This window comes from Falco biarmicus, chromosome 5 (genome assembly GCF_023638135.1).
Source record: "Falco biarmicus isolate bFalBia1 chromosome 5, bFalBia1.pri, whole genome shotgun sequence".
Lineage (NCBI taxonomy): Eukaryota > Metazoa > Chordata > Aves > Falconiformes > Falconidae > Falco > Falco biarmicus.
This window is the reverse complement of record NC_079292.1, coordinates 47,388,723-47,409,688: the sequence shown is the minus strand read 5'-3', so window position 1 is coordinate 47,409,688 and position 20,966 is coordinate 47,388,723. Positions and strand designations below refer to the sequence as shown.

General features: G+C 39.4%; 1 protein-coding gene across 1 annotated transcript; it reads left to right on the top strand.

Annotated features, from left to right (window-relative positions):
• The first annotated feature begins 2,861 nt into the window (after positions 1-2,861).
• METAP2 (methionyl aminopeptidase 2) lies at positions 2,862-19,877 on the top strand. Its single transcript, XM_056339293.1, has 11 exons — positions 2,862-3,150; positions 3,978-4,079; positions 7,362-7,427; positions 7,769-7,871; positions 12,192-12,353; positions 14,064-14,245; positions 14,328-14,422; positions 14,507-14,603; positions 15,181-15,284; positions 17,723-17,838; positions 19,087-19,877. Exons 1-11 carry the CDS (start codon positions 2,970-2,972, stop codon positions 19,337-19,339), a joined length of 1,461 nt encoding a protein of 486 aa, XP_056195268.1. The 5' UTR covers positions 2,862-2,969; the 3' UTR covers positions 19,340-19,877.
• Positions 19,878-20,966: the final 1,089 nt, after the last annotated feature.

Sequence of the window (20,966 nt, the reverse complement as noted above, 5' to 3'; positions counted from 1 at the left end):
CGGTAACACCTCAAACTGTAGAGACACATTGTTAATCCTGCCTCTTACTAGTTCACTGCCAGTTTTATTTCACTTTTCTAGGTTTTATTCATATTCTTTGTTAAGTAAAGTGTGACTCCCCTCTGCAAATTGCTGTCAACCTACTTTTTTAAGGAAAGGAGGTTTATACAAATGCCCAGTTTCAGCCAAATTTGGCAGAACAACACAAAAATAATGACACCTGGACATACTTTGTGAAAGTCAGCAGCTGAGTAGGCGATAGAGGCCCCGGGAAGTGCCCCCACTGTGCAGCAAGCAGTCAGCTGGCCAACTGCACGCACATTACTACAGCACAAGTCATCTCCCTCTCTCTCCGTTGGGCTATCACAGTGGTTATGAATGGTACTGGAGTCATTCTGGGGAAGAAATAAACAACCCTCTGATTCTACTTTCATTATTTCATAATATTTCATATTCTTAACTGGCTTCATTAATTCAGCTGATCACAGAAATATTTGTTTTGCTTGTTGTCCTTTTTCTTCTGATGCCCTTACTTCTGAATCTCATGTCTGCAGCCTCTGCACGAGATGTACGCCTTATTTTTCTTTTATCTGTCTCTGGTCAACATCTCTCTGTATTCCCTGGGCTTCTGTAGATTTTATGGCCTACTTTATCGGCGATTTCAGTTCTAGAGCCAACAAAATCCATGGCATGGCAACTTGTCTGTTTTGGCACATACCAGAGCAAAGGGACCAGGAGCAGAAGTTCATAACTCTCTTTTTCAAGCTGTCAAAGGCACCAAAGGGGATATAGCAAGGGGTAATATGCAACAGGAAGATCTAAGATGACTCAAAATGGAGAATTCAGGGAATTTGACCCGTGATGTTCCTCCTCCCTCTACCACCAATGACAAACCCCCCACTGCTCTATAGATTCCTCTTCTACCTAATTAGAAAACTAAAATTATAAGCAATAAACAAAAAGTGTTCTAAGCAACATCAGTTTACATGCTTTTGTGTCATCCATTCTCGCTATGATAAAAAGCTATTCCTCCATTGCTCTCTTCATCAGCCTCAGACAACGTCAATTCTCACTGGAGCAGGGGTAACAAAACAGCAGAAAACCAGCAGCAAGACTTAAATCACTCACCTGCTCTATCATACAAGGTTTATTCTGCTTTAATCATAGTAATAGGACCCTCCTGGAGGTGGTCCAGTTGTATTAATTAACACCCGCATATAACAACATGGTTTAAAGGGTGAACAAGTGGTAACACAGCCATTCCCAACTGGTGAGGCATGTCTCACTGCTCTGAACACGCCTTAAACCCAGGGCAGTCAGCTTCCCTGCACCCATCCTGGTCTCATAAAAGGCCCAGCTGGATATTTCCTTGTTCAAGTACTCTTACGAGTAAAAACAGTGGAGAACACGCTGCTGTGAAACCTGCACAGACCAGGCTGGAAATCATTTTGAAGCCTTCTGCCCGCTGAGAATTGTAGCAGGCCAGGAGTGAGGAGATGCCCACGGGTGTGAGCTGGGGGCAGGGGGAATGGAAGCAGGCAGCCAGCCTCAGTGGGTCAGAGAGGCCAGAATTCGTACCTCGGTGAGATACAAGGCACTACCAGTTTTCCCAAGCACAGACCTAGCTGCAGAAGCATTTTAAAACACAGCTATGCAGATTATGCCTGTGTATAATTTTTGTATGTTATAAACTGTCATGACACTACATTATACTAAAGACTATAAATACATCTCAGGCAAGAGTTTTTAAAATATACCAGTAAGGAAGGGGGGGTGGGGGAAGTATTTTTAGCCAGCATGGTTATACTAGTAGAAAAGCTGTGAAAAGCATAAACTTGGTACAGGAATTTTAAGAATCAGGCTGATTTAATGAACTATTCGTGGATGCTGGTAACACTGGTTTTCTAAGTAGAGATGGAAATGGGACAAGGCAGTGCCCTTTGCCACATATTAGAATCTTCCCTTTTTTGCTCCATGGGACTTGGAACAAGTTCTTTTTTCTGACATCATTTTCCTTCTTTACACGTTCTCTCTCATACGACTTAATTTGCCATGTTCTCAAGACGTAAAACCTTAACAAACTTAAATGGTACAAACCATTCCATGGCAGCTGCTCTTGCTGGGAAAGGACTGCTTTGTTTTAACAGGATTTTCCATTTTTCACTCTTTCCCCAGGACGGCGCTTGCTGATGAATACGCAGTAACAACTGGAGTTGCCGAGCGCCCTCACCCTGCACCTCTGAACCCCCCCTTGCGATGGGCACCACCTGCTGTGCCTCCACTGACCCTCTCCAAACTGAAACCCTGTTACGTGGAAGTGCTCTGTGCCACCCAGGGAGTTTAGGCCCCCCGATTCCAGCCGGCAGGAAAACGCCAAAAGACTAAACCGTGGCCCTTCAAACTCAAAGGCACACGCTCCCCCTAAAACACTGACACACATAACACGTCATCTGGTCACCGCTCTGCGTGCCAGTGGGGACTACCAACAGGAAGCACAACATGACCGGCCACGGCGGACTGCGGTTACGACAGCGATGGTGCCGGCGCCCAGTCGTGCGGCGGGCCGCGGGCCCTGACCCGGCCGCAGGCTGCGGGGGGCAGCGGGGCCGCCGAGCCGCGGCGCTCCGACGGCACGGCCAGGCTGGCAGCCGGCGGCCAGGCCGGGGGGGGCCGGGCCCACGGATGGACGGACGGACGGACGGACGGCGGGGCAGCCGCGGGCAGCCAGGCGCGGCCGTTACGCCGCCACCACCCGGGCCGGGCCCTCACAGGCCGCCCGCGCACACCAGGCCCGGCGTGCGGGGAGGCCGCTCCCTCCTCCCCAGCGCTCCTCCTCCGCCCTCCCCTCCCCGGCGGAGTCCTCCAGCCTTCCCGGCGTGCCCCGCGCTCACCATAGAGCGGAGGGCCGGCCCCGCCGCTCGCTCTCTTTCGCTCGCACCGCGAGTGGGAGGCGGCGCGGCCGCGGCGACATGGCGGGCGTGGGGCCGGCGGGCAGCGCTGCCGCCGAGGCGGAGAAGCACCTCAACGGCGAGCTGCTGCCGGAACCTGAGGACAAGGATGGCGCGGAGGGCGGCGCGGTGGGGCTCGGCGCCGATGATGGTGCCAAGAAGAAGCGCAAGAAGAAGAAGAAGGGCAAAGCGGGCCCCGCGGGTAGGGGCCGGGCCGCGCCGCGTCGGGACGCTCCGCTGACAGGCCGGCGGGGCGGGCTGAGGGGGCCGCGACCCGGCAGACCGGGCCTCGTACGCGGTGGCGGGCGGCTGCGGGTGGCTGAGGGTGGCTGAAGGGTCCTGCCGTGCGGGGCGCAGGCAGGGCGATGGGCGCCCCCGAGGCCGCCGTGCCGCCCCGTGTGGGCTGAGGGGGAACCCCTTCGGCGAGGAGGGGGCTGGCGGGTGCCGAGGGGACGCCGCTGCCGTTCGGCACCTGGGAAGCAGGGGTGAGGAAAGTCCTCCTTGCTCAGGTGCGCGCAGGAGAGGCCACCCCTTCCCTTATCCCCTCCCATGCCTTGCGGGGGGAAAGGCGTAAGACTGCTGCTGTGAAAGTCATCCCGCATGATGGAGTCTCTATGGGTTCCCCGTACCCTCCCAGGTTCTCAGAGCTGGAGCAAGTCTGGGCAAATAGCGTAAAAGAACTACGGCTTGGGTTTGTTTAATAGGGTAGCAGTTAGTGATGATCATGCTGTGCCTTTATAATTATCTACTTCACGCCCATATTATCTCACAAGAGCAGGTTGCTGCTATGGCAAGAAAAATTAGTTGCCCTGGCAGGAAATAAAAAAAAAGTAGTCAGAAGTGTCTGGGTAGTGCTGCCTTTTTATGCAAGTTTCAGTAACAGCACCTGTCACTGTAGTGCCCTACTATCTACGTTGGGTCTGCTTTATGATGCCTTTTTTTTTTTTTAAAAAAAAAGTTTTGGGCATTATTGTTTACTAACATGGAGCTAATCTTTTATTGTAAGTCATACTTTACTTTTACAAACAGGACAAGAAACAGATAAAGAAATGGAAGGTGCTCTTGATGATGTAGCAAAACAGTTGGATAAACAAGCACTGGAGGAGAAAGAAAAAGATGATGATGATGAAGGCAAGTGTAACTTTTCTGTTGACATTTCCAGTTTCAGCTTATTCCTGGACTCCTATTTTAACAAAACTTTTACAGATGCTTTTTGGGTTTGTGGGTTTTTTTAGTTGGTTTGGGGGGGGGGGGGGGGGGGGTTGGCTTGTGAGAGGTAAAATGCACCTGTATATACTTTTCAACTTTTTTGGCAGCAATTCAGCTGTTGCACATGCAGATATGTATAAAGAATAATGGGGGTAACGGCTTTGTTAAGGCTTCTTGTTTTCATGGATCTTATTACTGAAGGGAGATGTTTAGCTCAAGATAAGGTAAGGTACAAATAATTCTTAACTTGAGTTACTATGGTCAGTACAAATTTGTTCCAAATTATGTCTTTTATACTTGACTTGGAACAAAAAAATACAGATTTTAAGGAAGCATTTTAATTAATACCAGGTTTTAGTCTCTTTATCAGTGACTTGAAACCTGTTCATCTGTAATCCTAATTTTTCATTAAAACAGAACAGGAAAGGGATTAATACACAAGGAAGGTATACACCTTGTATGTTGCCTGTGCTGTGCAGCTGATGTTCAAAGCAAATGCCTCAAAAGCATCCAGTATTGAAATCCAGGCTGGATGCGTCTTTTCTGTAGGAATATCAGATAAAGATGCTGTATTTTCTTTGTTTTGATGAATGTTTCTCAATAGAAGTGAACATTTAAGAAAATACAAATCTTTAGTCATTTAATCTCCTTTGTGTGCATTAGCATTTAAAGTTTGCTCAGCACCCTGAAAATGTTTCTTGTTGTTTTGCTGAGAAATCTTCTTAGTTGACTAATGTTGGAATTCATCATTCCAGAATTCAATAAATTAGTTATAGACATTTTTTACAAGTGTGCTGAGATATAGAAAATTACAAATAGATTGATCTTTGAACATTATTAATCTATATATAGCATCCAGTTTTATGCAGTTACTTTCTGCAGAAGTATATTCTGATGGATTGTTGTTTTATGCTATATTTCAGGTTACATAGTTGAAAGATAATTAATACAATATCTGCTTTTCCATCATTGCAACAAAAGTGATAAGTATTGAGGAGAGTAGTGAAAACTTCATACAATAAAAAGAATACTTTGAAAGTTATTAGAATGACTATAGTTCCATCTCAGGAGAAATAAGGTTGTTAGTTGCAGGTCAAGTGCTGTGTACTTTTATCCTTTTTAGAGTATTAGCAATTAGTATTACAGTATTAGGAGGTATAAAGAAATGAAGTGGTACTATCACTGAAATATTTTTTTTCCATATATTAGACTTGGATTTATTTTTAGAAAAGCAGTAATATTTTTGCAGAAAAATAAAAATTACTGTAAGGGGGTTTTAAGACAACTGTGTGTTCCTGCCTGTACTGATCCTCACCACTTGCCATCTTAATTGTGTAGTTTCAAGGATATTGCTTAAGACATGGTGCAGCGTTAGATTAAAACCAATAAAATACCTACCACCCTCCCACCACCACCCCCTTCTTTTCTTTTTTCTTCTAATAAGCCCATAATGTGGCCCCAGAAATGAGACTGCATACCTTTTGAAGTCCAGGACTGATTAGGAGTAGCACTTCTGACCTCCACTGCAGTGTTAAAACATGCTGATACGTAAGACTTTTGCATGATCCTAGGCTAAGTTATTAAATGGCTATACCAAAATGGCTTAAGGTTGGGCTTCAGTTTTGAAAAGATCTGGAATTGCTTTTCTGGTGATTTTTTTTTTTTTTTATTATTATCAGCTAAATAACCTGTAGACACACAGGGTATTGCTCAGATGCAGTAGTTAATTTGTGGCAGAAGCATAAGTTAGTCTGCAGCAGTCTTCAAGGACATGAAAGCATAGGCTGGGTTGGTTTGGCTTGCAGTTGGCTGACTCACGTGCGTTGATGTATGAAAAAGCCATAATAAGCAGATAGCAACAGTACTTTTTTTGCAGTTTAGGCCGTGTGTTTAAAAAAAATAAATATCCAGAAATCACTAGGTGAATGAAATGGAGTCATGTCTAATTTATTTCTTGATGTATGGTTTGACATCAAGGTCAAGAGAAATGTGGCAAAATTACCACATTTTGAAGAAATTTATGCACTCTTAAGGATTTTTGGCTGCCTATGAAATACAGACTGATTGAGAATCTGGTAGGCTGGACTACAATTGTAGTTACAAAGTATTTATACTTGTGATTTTTTACAAGAATTTAAATTAAAATACTTAATGACAAGATGAGCTGGGGAGGGGTGGGAGTGACACCTTACTGAAATTTGCTCCAGCTGCAGGAGCATTTACCGTGGCATAAAAATGCAGATGACACTGACCATCATGAGAGGCTTGAAATCTAGTGACTGGAACAACTGGTCAGTGTTTTGGTTTGTTTTTTAAATAAAGGAGCAAATAAAAAATTCTGTATAAATACGTTCAAAATGGCAGTGCTTTTACTTGATTTAAAAGTACTCTTGATTTACTTCTCACTTTAGATAAAAAAATAAATGTTTTAAATGTAGATGACTAGTACCTATTGGTTCTGCAATGCATTTGTGTTGAGGTCCAGAAGGTTTAGTTAGATGGTATCACACTAGATATGAAGTATATATGAAGTGTATGGAAGTAACTAAGCATTAGATGTTACTAAATGTGAAGTCCATGGGGTTATTGTTAACTCTCAAATGTGCCTGTAATGCCGTGTGGCCAGTTCTTGGTGCTTACATGCTGTGCTTTCTGAAAACCTCCCACTCGTACTTCCCACACGCAGTAGTTTTGCTTGGTGCTGGTTGTGACTTTCCCAGTTATCTCCAGATTAAACTCATCCTGACCTAAGTGCTGTCAGCTTTACTTGTTTGGGTTTTTTATCTTTCCAGAAGTTCCTTTAGCTGAAGCATCAGAAGATGGGTTCAAAGCAGTAGTTCTTAGCTTTTTGTTACATGTTGTGTCTAATACAGTTCTCTCTCATGCTTTCCCCTACCCCATGCATCTTTTTGGGTGAATTGAGAATAGAGGAATTTTAAGTAGGGCTTTCTGAAAGCTCTTTCCCTGAACAACTTTTTTTTTCTCTGGTGATATCTTTAAGTCTCAACTTGAGCAAGTATTTTCTTAGATCTGTGTTTGTTGTAGGGACGAAAAATGCTAATGGTTTGGTATCAGCTTCTAGTTTCTTTTAATCCATTAAATTCTGCTGTGAAAGAAGTGTTTCCAGATGGTTTTATGTCTCATTCAGAATTCTTCAGGTTTTAAAGTTACTTAATGTTCACCTGAACACTTTCTTTCCTGTAGATGGAGAGGGTGAAGGAGATGGAGCAACAGGGAAAAAGAAGAAGAAGAAGAAAAAGAAGAAAGGACGTAGGTATCGGGCACAAAAATAAAGATAGACCGCATGAATATTGGTATAAGCATGTGTAAGTGCTGTTCTTGGCAGTAGAAACAAATTTTGGGGTGCATCTTGGGTTTGTAGGCTAAGTCTGGCTGAGTTTTCTTCTTTCTGGTATCACTGAATGCCATGTTAAACGTTGGGCCGAATAAAGTCATATGAGGGCATTGTGATAATGATGTTACCTTGGTAGAAGCCTAAATTTTGGTAAGGGGATCTTAAATAATTTGTGCCATTTAGCTTTTATGGTTGAAATAAGATACCTAGTATTTCATGTACCATATTTAAAACTTTCTTAAATTATACTCAACAGCTAAAGTCCAGACAGATCCACCTTCTATTCCAATATGTGATCTATTTCCTAGCAACATATTCCCAAAGGGGGAAGAATGCGAATACCCACCAACACAAGATGGGTAAGTGTTTTAAGCTTTAAAAAAAAAAAAAAAATGCTGTCATCTAGATGTGTGGAATTGCAAAACTGTTAATGTATGACTAAATGGACAAAGTAAGTGTAGTTGTGGTGTGCTTTTTTCTTTTCTTTTTTTTTGCTTTTGCTTTTTTTGCTTTTTTTTCTTCCTTTATTTTTTTTTTTTTTTAACTGGAAGTCTTTGGTTCAGAAATGTTTCTCATTCCCTGCCTTTTTAATTAAGATATAGCCTGAGCAGAATTGCTATGAGGCAAGGGGCCAACAGGATTTCAGTAGGTAGCTTGTAAGAAAAATATACTCTGATTTAGAACTGAGTGAAGATTTAAAATTTAAGGTGATAAGATACTTACTTATGCAGCAGTTCTGGGGGCATCTAGATGTCAACTACTTGGTTTGGGGGTTTTTTTGTTGTTGAAGAGGTGTCTGTGTCAGACTTAAACTGTCTCATATTCTTTAAGTGGTACATTCTGCACTTTGCTTCTCTTGTTTGTATGAATATGTTATAACAAACTTTTTTATAATTCATTCAGACATGGGAATGGTGTGCAATTTTACTAAACAAGCAACAACTTTTAGCAGTTTACTGGAACAAAGATCTGCATTCTTAGGTTTTCATAGAGTACTACTGTTTCCTTGTGCTTTGTTAGGAACTAGAATATACCAGCTTGACTTGAGTTTCCTGATTTTTTTTCCTACATGAAGTGTTGTGGAAGGTCATATTTTACTGGGAATATGGGGGTATGGAATGAGAGGTGGTGTGGAAATAGCTTGAACTGCATGAAAATCTGAATGAAAAGACCAAGTATTACTGAAAAATTCCTGGGAAATTTTGCATTAAAACTCTGAAAAAAGTGTTTAAATGAAAGGCTGGGGGGGGGCAGGGAGTAGATAAATATTTATATTTTTGAAAGCATTGTTTAGTTTTCAGTGACTCTTTTCAGAATCGAATTACTTTGAAACATTTATTGGTTAAGGTCAATGCCTGTTTCTCAGTGTAAGCAACTAAAGAGTCTACTATATCCTATAAATTCTACTCAGATATTCACAGATGATATGGTTTCATTTTTATGAGTTTAAAACTCAGTTTTGAGGAAGCTTTTCTTCTTTGTAATGACTTTAATTTGATCAGAAGGTGTACTCGTATCTATTTACAAATTACTGCCTTTTTGTGTGCATTAAACTTTTTATCAGAGTAATCCTGACAGGCTGATCCAGGAGTGATTCTTTGATGCTTAAGTGTCTGTATATGCATATGACACATTCAGATAGACATGATTTAAGCAGTCCAGAAAATTCGGTTATAAATGTCTTTAAGCACATCCATAGTTTATTAACACGCCATTTTTGCACATCTGTTAAATATCCAGCTATTGAAGATTAAATGTTTGAACTCTAGGTTTGCTATTATTCATTTGAAAAGTAAAAAAACTCAAACAAAAAAACCCAAACAAACAAAAAACCAAACCAAAAACAAACCGCGTTTTGTAACAGGATTTAAGTATAGCATCTTTTCTGTACCAAGAGCATTCTGCTATGGAAAAAGAGTATACTTTTCTAAGGAACTGGAAATTATTTCTTTATATAATTTGCTTAAGCAAATATATGCTTAGTTTTGTTCCTAATTTAAATATTTACATCTTATGATGTACTTTAGCATTTTTGAACACAAGTAGCTACTTAGTAACTGACATGAATGCTAGGGTATTTCCTATTCTGAAGAACAGTTTCATTTTATATATTGGTGAAGCATTTTTGTGCTGCTTCTCTTATTCATTCAGAGGGCAGTAGGGTTTTGTCTTTGCTTTTTTAAAGAGTCGCACTTCTGTGCTTAGCTGTTGGTGTCAAGTGCTTTCTGAAGCTACCTCTCATCAACCTGGAATTGTATATTTTGTGTAGGAAGTTGAACTAAGGTGGGTATCATTCAATTTTCAGGGGAAAAAATAGCAGATAATCAATCCTTATATAAGCAACAGACTAACAGGTTTGATATTTTTATATCTCAAGTATTCGGTTTTGTTTGAAGGCTTGTGGTTTTTTTATTGAAGACACCGGAATTTGAAATGACGTGACAGGGAGGACGGAAAAGCTCTAAGCAATATTTCATGATACACTGATTTTGTTGAAGTGGGATTAAGGAATTCTTGTCCCTGACTGCTTGTTTCTTCCTCTGTGGTGTTGTCAGGGTTAAGGTAATCTGTGGGAATTGTTTTCTGGAATTCTTATCTTTGATCACTAAAATCTAGTTTACAGCACAGTCTTACAAAGATTTGTCTAGTGAAAACTGGGGGCTGTGAACTGCAGTGAAAAGATGGGAACAAATTGCTTGGAGCAAGAGGTGAACTTCTTAAGTTGACACATGGTAGCCAGCACATTAGGATACTGTTCTTGGAAAAGCTTGTTAGCTCATGTACCTGTCAGAGGACTTGATGTTTGATGTTTGACCTTTATCTGATAAACTGATTTTTTGCATGTCTTGAGTGCTTAGACCCACACAGGATTTGTCACCTCCTTTCCTGAGCTCCCAGGTGGCAGTGGTGCAGCTTTGGCAGCAAAATGCTTTGGGTCTGATACGGTATTTTTAAATGTAGGGACTACTTTGTCCTTCGGCTGTATTGCATGGAGTGACTATATGCTGAAATGCAGTAGGATAGAGTGAGGATGGCTTCCTGCCCATTTGCTGGAGTTTGTGCTTTAGTCTGTGACTGGCAGAGCAGCTGCCCAGATTGTCAGCAGCTCTTGCTACCAGAGGGTGTTCCCTGCTGGAATCCAGAGTAGTCTGAAAGGATCCTCAAGCCTCTCCCCACTGTTTTCCTGCAGTACACGTTTTCCATCTTGTGCCGTGACTGCATTGTTGGCAGTAGTCCAGTTTCCAAGTGCAGTAAGGTGGCTTAGGTGTTGCAGGCTGTTGCTTTGTTTCTTTGTTGGTGGAAGGCAAATTCTAAGAGTAGTATGCATGAGACTTGCTATCGGAGCCAGAAAACTGCTCAGAAAACTAAGCATGAGATTTCTCCTTCACACTGTTGTTACTTTATCTGAGCAGGGACAAAAAGTTCAAGGGAAACAAGCAAAAGAGTCTCAAAATACTTTGATCCTCTAGTCATCCAGAGAAAACGTTTATGGAATAGCCTGTTACCCTTCTTTATCTTTTCATCTCTGCTTTAGGATTAGGCCTCTGAACAATGTATAAATAATAAGTTCAAAATGCAGTAAAATTGCAGGACATAGTCTCTTGGCTACTCATACCTGGGTTTTGGCTGTGAAGGAAACTTAGAGTGGAGCCAAGTTACATGTCTATAAAACAGCTAAGTAGCTACACCTTTGAATTTCAAAAAGTAATCCTTTAACACTTCATATTCAGCTCACTTGGATAAAGGTAAAAGTTAGTTTCTAAACTTGGAAACCTTGGCACAGTTCAGCATCTTTGGTCCATCTTGCCCACCATGGCTTTTCTTTTATTACCCACCTAGCAGGATGTGCAGCTATCTGTTGTTTTTATTAGTATTTGTCCCTCACAATGTGTATGGAGTTCTCTGAGTTAGCACTATGTTTTTTTTGTATTATTACAGTACTGCAGCTTCACTATTTGAAGGTGTATCTACTTTGTAGTCAGAAAATTAGTATTTAAGTTCTGACAGCTGCTGGAGTGCTTAAATTACTTGTTTGTTTGCTTTCTTCAAAACTTAGTTGTATCGTTTCTTGCATAACAAAAAAATATATTCAAACCTGATCTTATCTTTAGTCTTGCATTGAAAATCATTCTTCTGTTTGTTCTATGAACCTACAAAAGAGCCAAAATGAGTGGTATTCTCTTGAAACAAATTAATTCACCATCCAACAAATTTAGAAAGTAACTTCCTGGCATGTGTCATAGTTACCATGCACTGCATTAGGTAATTCTGAGGGTGAGTGAAAGTAATACTGGATCTGCAAGCTCTTAAATTTTGAAGGAGCTATTGTCTCTGTGTCGGTAACAGTTTCTGGGCCAAGTAGCTATGCTACAATGCTGAGATTCTCCTGCATACAGGAAGAGCACTGTCTGAATGAGCAAGATTGTGCAAAAAATAAACTTTGCATGAGCAGAGCATGTTGCGGTGATTTGCCCTGCTAAACTCAAGGTAGAAATGCAAGCATTGATATGAATTTTATATGCTTGTTCTGTCTTGTTGAAAAGTATGCATCCTTCAAGGACACTGCTTCTCTGGGCTTTTGGGAAGGCTGGGAGGTAGGGCTTTTGAAAGTATAAAGGGGGTAGTATAGCTTGTGGTCTAACTGAGTAACTTCATGACACACATAATCTATGTTGAAGGCGAACTGCTGCTTGGAGAACAACTAATGAAGAAAAGAAAGCGCTAGACCAAGCCAGTGAGGAAATCTGGAATGATTTTCGGGAGGCTGCAGAGGCACACAGACAAGTGAGAAAATATGTTATGAGCTGGATAAAACCTGGAATGACAATGATAGAAATCTGGTGAGCACACAGATCTTCTCAGAGACCTCTGCTGTAGATTTTTCTTCATTCTGTGTGGGGGTGGGATTTAGTCTCAATTTTGTGTGCTTAATTCACCGTGTCACGAGTGTTGTGGGGGATTTCTGCTTGAAGTACACAACCAGTATCCCAAACTACTTCCTCTGAGTTTCCTCTTACAACATGTTCTTAGCTTATGCAGTTTTACAGGGTCTGGGATCATACTGAATTTCAAACTTAAGATTTCAGTTGCGTTCACTTAATTTTGAGCACATGCTTGATTTTAATGTTCAGTACCTTGGCTACTCTTGCACACAAGTTCTGCAGCGGTGCTGAGAGAAACAGCAATAGTGGTAGTAAACATCCTGGCTTTTGCCAGAATTGTCAGTGAAATTGTATGTGAATGAGCAACACGGGTGCAGTCTGTTTCTGGGAGGGTGAGGAAGCATAAAAATGGGGTGGCTGCGTACTCGGTCCAGGGCAGGAAGACTGACTTGATTTAGTCTTCACTGGCTGATGGCAGTGTTTCTTTGTGTTATGCTCAGCTGATAAATAATTGAGCAAATGGATTAAGATAAACATGAGTTTGATTAAGCTGAAGTTTAAAGAATTAATTAGGCTAGACTGAGTCCTTTTTCTGTCCTTCAGTTTATCTGGAGTGAATGTCTACTGTCCAAGTACTGCACTGATATGGGACAGTTTAGATTCCAAAATCAGATGTTTTCAGCCTGGTATGACTGAGGACTGTGCTGACAAGAGCAGGATAGTAAGAAAGCAAATCTGAGCTGATCCCCAAGGTAACTGTGTGAGGATAATGGAAAGAAGTAATAGACCATCAGGGAAAGTGGAAGACAGACAGCTACCTTAATAACTAGTCTGGCTGAAACAAATCTGTCATGCTGAATTATACAGTTTGACTATTACAGTTAAAAGCGATAATTTTCTCAAAACATGACTTTTCCTTCTAAAATACCTCAGGCTGTGGGGACTTGCTCTTAATGAGCTCTCTTCTTTTTCCAGATTGCTTTGAGTGAATAGCGCTCTTAAATGAAATCGGAGTATGGTGCGCTGGTGTGAGTGCGTCATTCACTGCCGCTATAGGACAGTGGTGAACGTGTTTGTTTCTGTAGCTTTCCAGTAGCTAGCAGCTTGAGAGTAGACAAAAACCATGAACAAATGCTAGTCTCATAAGGTTTTATTTTATTACAGTTATTGCTTAAATGAAAAAAATATTAGTCCTTTAATTAGATTTTATTTTTTTTAATAAACGAAGTGACTGTACTGTTGCCTTGCCCCACCCACCCCACCCTCTTTTAAATGCCGGTAATTTTAAAGAGTTTATTTAAATTGCCTGAATTTTTTTAGTTGTATAACTGCTGCTCAGGAGGAATGGATTAAATGTAGCTGGTAAAGGATGGATATTTTAAATTTAGAGTAAACACACTAGTGAAGTCCTCCATTTTGGCCAAGAACCAGTAGAAGAAACAACACAAAGAACTGAAGATCATTATTGTTGTACTTAACGTTTTCCAGTCTAGGGTCTCCTTCTAGTTAGCATATAAGTAATTTAAGATTTCACATGAAAACATATGCTTGAATATTTTTTCTGAGGCTTTGTTGTTGCATTGATTTGTCTGAAGTCATCATAAGAAGTATTGATGACAACTGTTATGTTCTTTTTTTTTTTCCTTCTCCCTCCCTTCTGCCTTTTAGTGAAAAACTAGAAGACTGCTCACGTAAGCTGATAAAGGAGAATGGTTTAAATGCAGGTCTTGCATTTCCTACTGGCTGCTCTCTGAATAACTGTGCTGCCCACTACACTCCCAATGCCGGAGATCCAACAGTGCTGCAGTATGATGATATTTGCAAAATAGATTTTGGGACACATATTAGTGGTTAGTTTTTATTTATGAATTAAAACTTTGAGAACATTGTTCAGTGCAAAGATTAAAGCTAATTAATTTCTGCTGATTTCAGGTCGTATTATTGACTGTGCTTTTACAGTCACGTTCAATCCAAAATATGACAGACTATTACAAGCTGTAAAGGATGCCACAAATACTGGAATAAAGGTATGATCACTATGTAAGTAATTTACCAAGTCTCACAGTAAACCTTGTGATTCTTTTCCATTTATATTTGCACTTTGTTTTCAGTGTGCTGGAATAGATGTACGTCTCTGTGATGTGGGGGAGGCCATACAAGAAGTTATGGAGTCTTATGAGGTTGAAATTGATGGCAAAACATACCAAGGCAAGTTCTTTTCTTTATGTAAGGATAGTTGTTCTTAGAGAGTGTATGTGTGTCTATATATATTTGTACAAATACTGATTTATATGTAACATATTGAAAAGACCTCTGTACTAGAAGTATGGTACGAGTCTTGCATAAATACGGGTTTCTGGCTGGCTTGCCGTTCCTCTGGAGGGATTTTCTTCGTTTATCCTTCCAAGTATTGTATCTTCAACAGATAAGATGAAGGCTAAACAACTGTTTCAAAATGTGCAAATAATTTGATACCTGTTGTTTGGCTTTATTAATGCTTTTCCTTTATTTTCCATTATTTTCCATTTTTTTCATATTTTCCATTTTTCCATAGAGCTTTTGTTAATGTTGGAGTTGCTAGTCTTTAATAATGAAGTTTTGATACAGCATACAAAACTAACTTGTGTCTTGGTTGGGATTTGTACAAGATGTGTGGATAGTTCTGTGTTTAATTCCTCTGCAATATGATGAGTCACTATTGTACTTTCAATATGGGCTAGCAAACCAAATTGCCTTAAAGGAATTGTTAGGAAATTGCCTGTAATACTGATGTTTTCTTCAAAAGTGAAACCAATTCGCAATTTGAATGGACACTCGATTGGGCCATATAGGATACATGCTGGGAAAACAGTGCCCATTGTGAAAGGAGGAGAAGCAACAAGAATGGAGGTAAATGGAGTTATTAAATCTTTGTTTAGTTTCCCTGACTGTCACTGCAAGAGTATTATTATTTCCTGTGCACTCCTGATGTGTGGTATTTGTGATGCTGGTTGGTAATAGCAGCAGAAGAAAAACTGTACTTTGTAGTGTTACTGTAAAGAGTGATCACTCTTGTTTCATCTCAGTGGCTTCTACATTTAGCCCTGGAGTGTTCTGGTATCTAATACTTTATGAAATTGAAGCCTAGGGACCCTGCTATTTAAAAAAAAAAAAAAAAAAAAACCAAAACAAAAAAACCTTGAATTCTGAATGGCCATAGTGATGCTTACAGAAACTCTTGCGTGTTTATTTCTCAGTGTGTATATATTACTTAATGCAGTGTTGGAATGTTGCACTTAAGTGCAGGAAAAAAGTCAGGAATTCAAATTTTGGGATCAGAGTTTTCCTGAAAGGTGTTTGGACTTGCCAGTCATTCACACTTTCCTTGTTTGTTCACTGTAATTAAAAAGATGAAATAACAATCTTCTCTTGCTCCAGTAATTCTTGAGAAATATTTATGTAGTGTTCTAGCTTTGGATGACTTTTTGCAAGTACAGTTAGATATGCTAACTTTCTCGAGAAGCTTCCAGCGCAGGTTTTCTTTGCAGATATAAGATAATCAAGCATATTTCTAGTTAATGTGAGAGGCTGGATGAGAGATGCTGTTTGAATAGTGTTTTGGAGAACGGGAAGAGAAATTGCTGTACATGATACGGCAACTACCAATTGGAAATGTAATGTTGAAATATGTAACCTGAGATTCAGCCATCATTTTGATGTAAATGTGTTCTAACAAGAAAGGAAGGCTTATTTAGAAGATTGATAATGAGATAAGAAGCTTTTAATTTAATTCTAAGCTTGATCACTGATCAGCAATGGTCACTGGTAAGCCTATCAGAGTAAATAAGACTTGTAAGAGCTGAACAGGGACAGGTGTGGTCTGGACAGGACTGATTTTTTTGAGGTAGGCTCACCCTCATCGCCTAAAACTTGTATGGTAATTATGGATCACCTTGTTAATGATGTGAGCAAAGAGACCGCTTTAACTCTAATCTTATCTATAGGAGTGTTCAAAGGGATGAAAGAGTGGTGGAAAAGGAAGATAGAAAAAACTTGTGTGCCGTTCTTGTTTTAGCTTAGTGAATGGTTAGGTCTTGTGTATCTTCCATCATCTATTACTAGTATAAAATTTAAGTTCTTTAAGCAAATCTTACTTACAGATTTCAGAGATTTGAGATTGTTTTAATTTAATATCCAGACACTGGGGAGAAGACCTTTTTTAGATTTCTTCAGCTTCTGTAGGTTACTTAGGACACAATCCTACCGCATTAAAGACAGTGGGTTTTGCCAATGAAGAATGTGGAGCATAGCCAAGCTCTTACTGTACCGTACTAATTATAGTATAAAACTGCAATCCAGTGAGTTTTTTGTGACGGAGAGAAATACAGCCTCTGACAATCCTTATTCTGAAAAAGTGGGTGTAAAGTGATTTATTTGTTTGTTTGTTTTCTTGTTTTTGTGGCATTGTGTGCAGGTTTTTGTGCTTTTGTATTTCGGGGCGCTTTTTTAAATTAAATCAGTTAAATATTCAAGGGCATCTTTAAGAGTTTGTCTTGAATTTGAAGGCTGTGTTGGCTTCTTATTTTTGGGTTGTGACTTTCAAAGTAGCTTAATAAACTGAAAAACCCAGCTCCTGCTGTGCATTTATGTTTGATGCCCTATCTTGTAAAGTCCCTTTCACAATCCTACCGTTAAGGATATGTGAGTGCACTTGCCAGAAATGAGTTTATATAATGGCATTTCAGTATGTTCTTGGCTAGAATTTTGATAATGCCCTTGCAGATATTTATCACCTTCATTTCTTGAAGAAATTCATCTTGTGGAGTGGAAATGAGCAGGTTAAGGGTTTATACTAGCAGCTGTTACCAGAAAATTCTTGCAGAAATTGGGCAGAAAGTTCTTCAGTGCAGTAAGTCTCTGTAATCAACATCTATTTGCTATGTCTAAACTATACGTTTCCTAGGACTTCTATCTGAATATAAAAGGAGTATTGCTTCCAGTTAGCAAATGTTTTACAACAGAATGTAGTTTCTTAGCTATGTTAGATATATGCTTTGACAATTTAACTGCAATGACTTTGAGAAATTGTGACTAGAAATGTGCTGATATTTATCGCTTGAAACAAATGGTACTAACATAAATAGCTGGTGATTTGGAGATGTCTGTAACTAAGTGTGAAATCTCCGTATTAAATTTTTCTCTACATTGATCCGGTGATTGAATATATTCACATTTAATTACTTGTATTCAGAAGTTGTTATACTGAGATTGTCATGTCAGAATGGCCTGATGTCACTTATTTTCATATTGCAACATGTTTGTTTGTTTGTTTTTTCTTCTCTCCTTAGGAAGGCGAAGTGTATGCTATAGAAACCTTCGGTAGCACGGGAAAAGGTGTTGTTCATGATGATATGGAATGTTCTCATTACATGAAGAACTTTGATGTTGGGCATGTGCCAATAAGGTTGGATTTTGTTGGGTTTTGTTGGTATTTTGTGCTAGAGCTACCACCCTCTTAAGGTTCAAATTTGATACAATGCAGATTCTTCTCTTGAGGTTGTCGGAGGATTCAAAGGGTGGTGGTAGCAATGTTCATGCTATGAAATATGCTCTGATTGTAAGTCTGGAACAATATGGAATTATTTATTCCAAAGAGTCTTGAAATGGAGAAAATACATTATTATGTCTTCAGAAACCTAGATTGTTTGTTAACAATCTTCCTATCATTAATATTTTTTTAATAATTAATAATATATTATGGTGGTATATTAGTCTATATATTAAAAGTATAGATTAAAAAAAAAAATCAACATCCGTATTATGGTTGTGTGCTAGAATCTTTATTTTAGTGCTGTTCCCAGAATATATCAAGCTATTAGTGTCATCTGTTTTGTTTGTGTAGATATTTTGTGGGGTTTAAGTTCTTATTTTAGTGTATAGCTATAAAATGAAATAGATTATTAATGTTCAGTTTTCACTGGGATTGCGTTTTAACATTTCTAGGAGTGCAATCTATTTTCTGAAGTGAAGGCTGTTATGGTTAGAACTGTAGCAGGCAGGCATGCTTTTCCAGATTGTTCTGTGGAAACAAAATAGACCTATCTAGTAATATGAAAAAGGGGGAGGGGTTGTAGAATTAGCCTAAGGGTTGGAAAGGAACATCTTATGGTTGGAAGTAAATTTATTTCTTAGCAGATCTATAAATCTCTGATTTTTATGCTTATATATTGCAAGAAGTATGAATAAAAAGTATTTTACTTCAGAAGTAAAACTTCAGCATTTTAAACTACCAGGCTCATGCCTAAGTTAGTTCAGATTATTAACCACTTTGGATCAGGAAGAATTCTGGTTTTCCGTATAAAACGAATTGTCCTTTTATTATTTAAGAGAACTATTCCTGTCACTGCATTTAGTTTTGCTTGCATAGTTAGATGCAGATACGTTCCCAATCTGACGTCCCCCATTCAAAATGGATGGCCAGGATATTTGGCAGCATTCAGCTTTGTTTTGAAGGATATCTTTTTGCAGGAGGAAAATGCACTTTCTTTTGTGAACAGAACATCTCATTGATGTAGAAAGACATCCCAAGACTGGGCAGTCTTAAAATACCTTGAAATCTAACCCTTTTCTTAATTAGTGTGTTTCATTTCTGTAGGGAATACTTGCTGGTGATACTTCTTCCTTCTCAAATTACTACTTCTTTTTTCTTCAGGCTTCCAAGAGCAAAACACTTGCTAAACGTTATCAATGAAAACTTTGGTACTCTTGCCTTCTGCCGCAGATGGCTAGATCGCCTGGGAGAGAGTAAATACCTAATGGCGTTGAAGAACCTGTGCGACTTGGGTATAGTGGATCCGTATCCTCCCTTGTGCGACATTAAAGGCTCATACACGGCACAGTTTGAGCACACTATACTGTTGCGCCCAACGTGCAAGGAGGTTGTCAGCAGAGGAGATGACTACTAAACTCAAAGCCACCTCAGCACCTTTATACTCCAGGCTTTGTCAGAACATACTATACCAGAATTAATTTGCAACGTATTGTCTGTTTTAACAGTGGACTGATGTAATACTTTCCGTATTTGGAAAGGAAGGAATTTAATCAAAGGCAAGTCTTCTAATGTAACTAACCAAGGAAAAAGCTTTCAGGCCTTTAGAAATATTTCAAAAGTTACTTATTTTTTTTGTTCAGGGAAATACGTGCTATAAAGCTCGATTTTTAGTTTGGAATGAGTTATACATTTTGTTTTGAACATTTATGAGAAAAGATGCTTTTCAAATATTTATATTACCATATTCCTACTTGAATGCTTTGAATGACTACACCTGATTTCTGCGCCCAAGTCCTCTATGATACTGCCTTTTAAACTTCCTGGAATCCATTTTGTAAAAAATAAAGACAAATTTTCAGATCTAAAAATATATATACTTTTTAGAAGTCTGGTTATGATTCTAGTCAGGAGTCTGCTCGGGAACTGCTCTATTAAATATTTTACAAACTTGATTTGCCATTTCTTGTCTTGAAACTGGATCTGTCTTACCCTTAGTATGAAATGTGGCCTTTCAGTGCCAATTTAAATAGTCTTGTCGGTACTGGGATACAGGGTAAGAAGTCATCAACTCTTTGCAGGACAGAATGGGACAACTTCAGTAAAGGTGCGTGGTGTGATTTGGTTTTGAGTGTGCCGGTCTTCAGACTTCTGCTGTATTAGAACATGTCAAATGCATTTGGTGGTCTCTGCTGTTACCAGCAACGTGCAACTTCGGGCTGAAGTCAGCTGTGAATATTAGTATATATCCCTATATATTCTTTGCGGTTGGCATGCCCTCTTGCACAGAGTAAAATTTTCCTATGTGTGATTCCCAGTCTCCTTAAAGTTCACATTCAATTGGACATGTTTTAGGGGCAATGAAATATTAATTTATTTTGGAGTGTTAAAAGTTCTTCTATACAGGCAAACAAATCTGGAGTAATTGATGTCATCTTGACATAAGAGGTCATATCTTCTTCCTGCTGCAGTGAATCTGCTGAATCGCATTTGTAAAGGTAAATTAAATCCCTATTTATTATTAAATTAAATGGTTCTTCAGGCCTAGGTACAGTATGTCTTTCAGTGCTATATACTTGCCTCGTGACTTGCACATTAAAATTCTACATACAAAAGTAACAAAAAGGACAGCTGCTTTCATGGATCCACAACAGTGCCTTAAACAATTGCTTACGAAACAGAGACACTTCACCTGCTCCTTCATAGATGACAGCCTGTGTTTAGTTAGAGGAGTTCATACTAATTTAGAAATACCAGTTCAATCCCCCTGTCTTTCGAGTAAAAGCTGCACTTTGTCCTTTTAAAAACACAAGTATTATGAGCACTGGCAACAGTTTAAAAATAATATACATCAGTGGTATTTTTCCCCAATTGTAAGTATTGTTTAAACTTAGTACCGTTCAAACTTGTAGAAATGGATGAAACGGGATATTGAAATGTGTATTTCTGTTGTTGCTGTCTGGGGGTCTTGGCATCCCAGCATTGGATTTTAAGTGATTTATGCAGCTGTATGGGCATGTGTGTCTCAACTTCCAAACAAACAG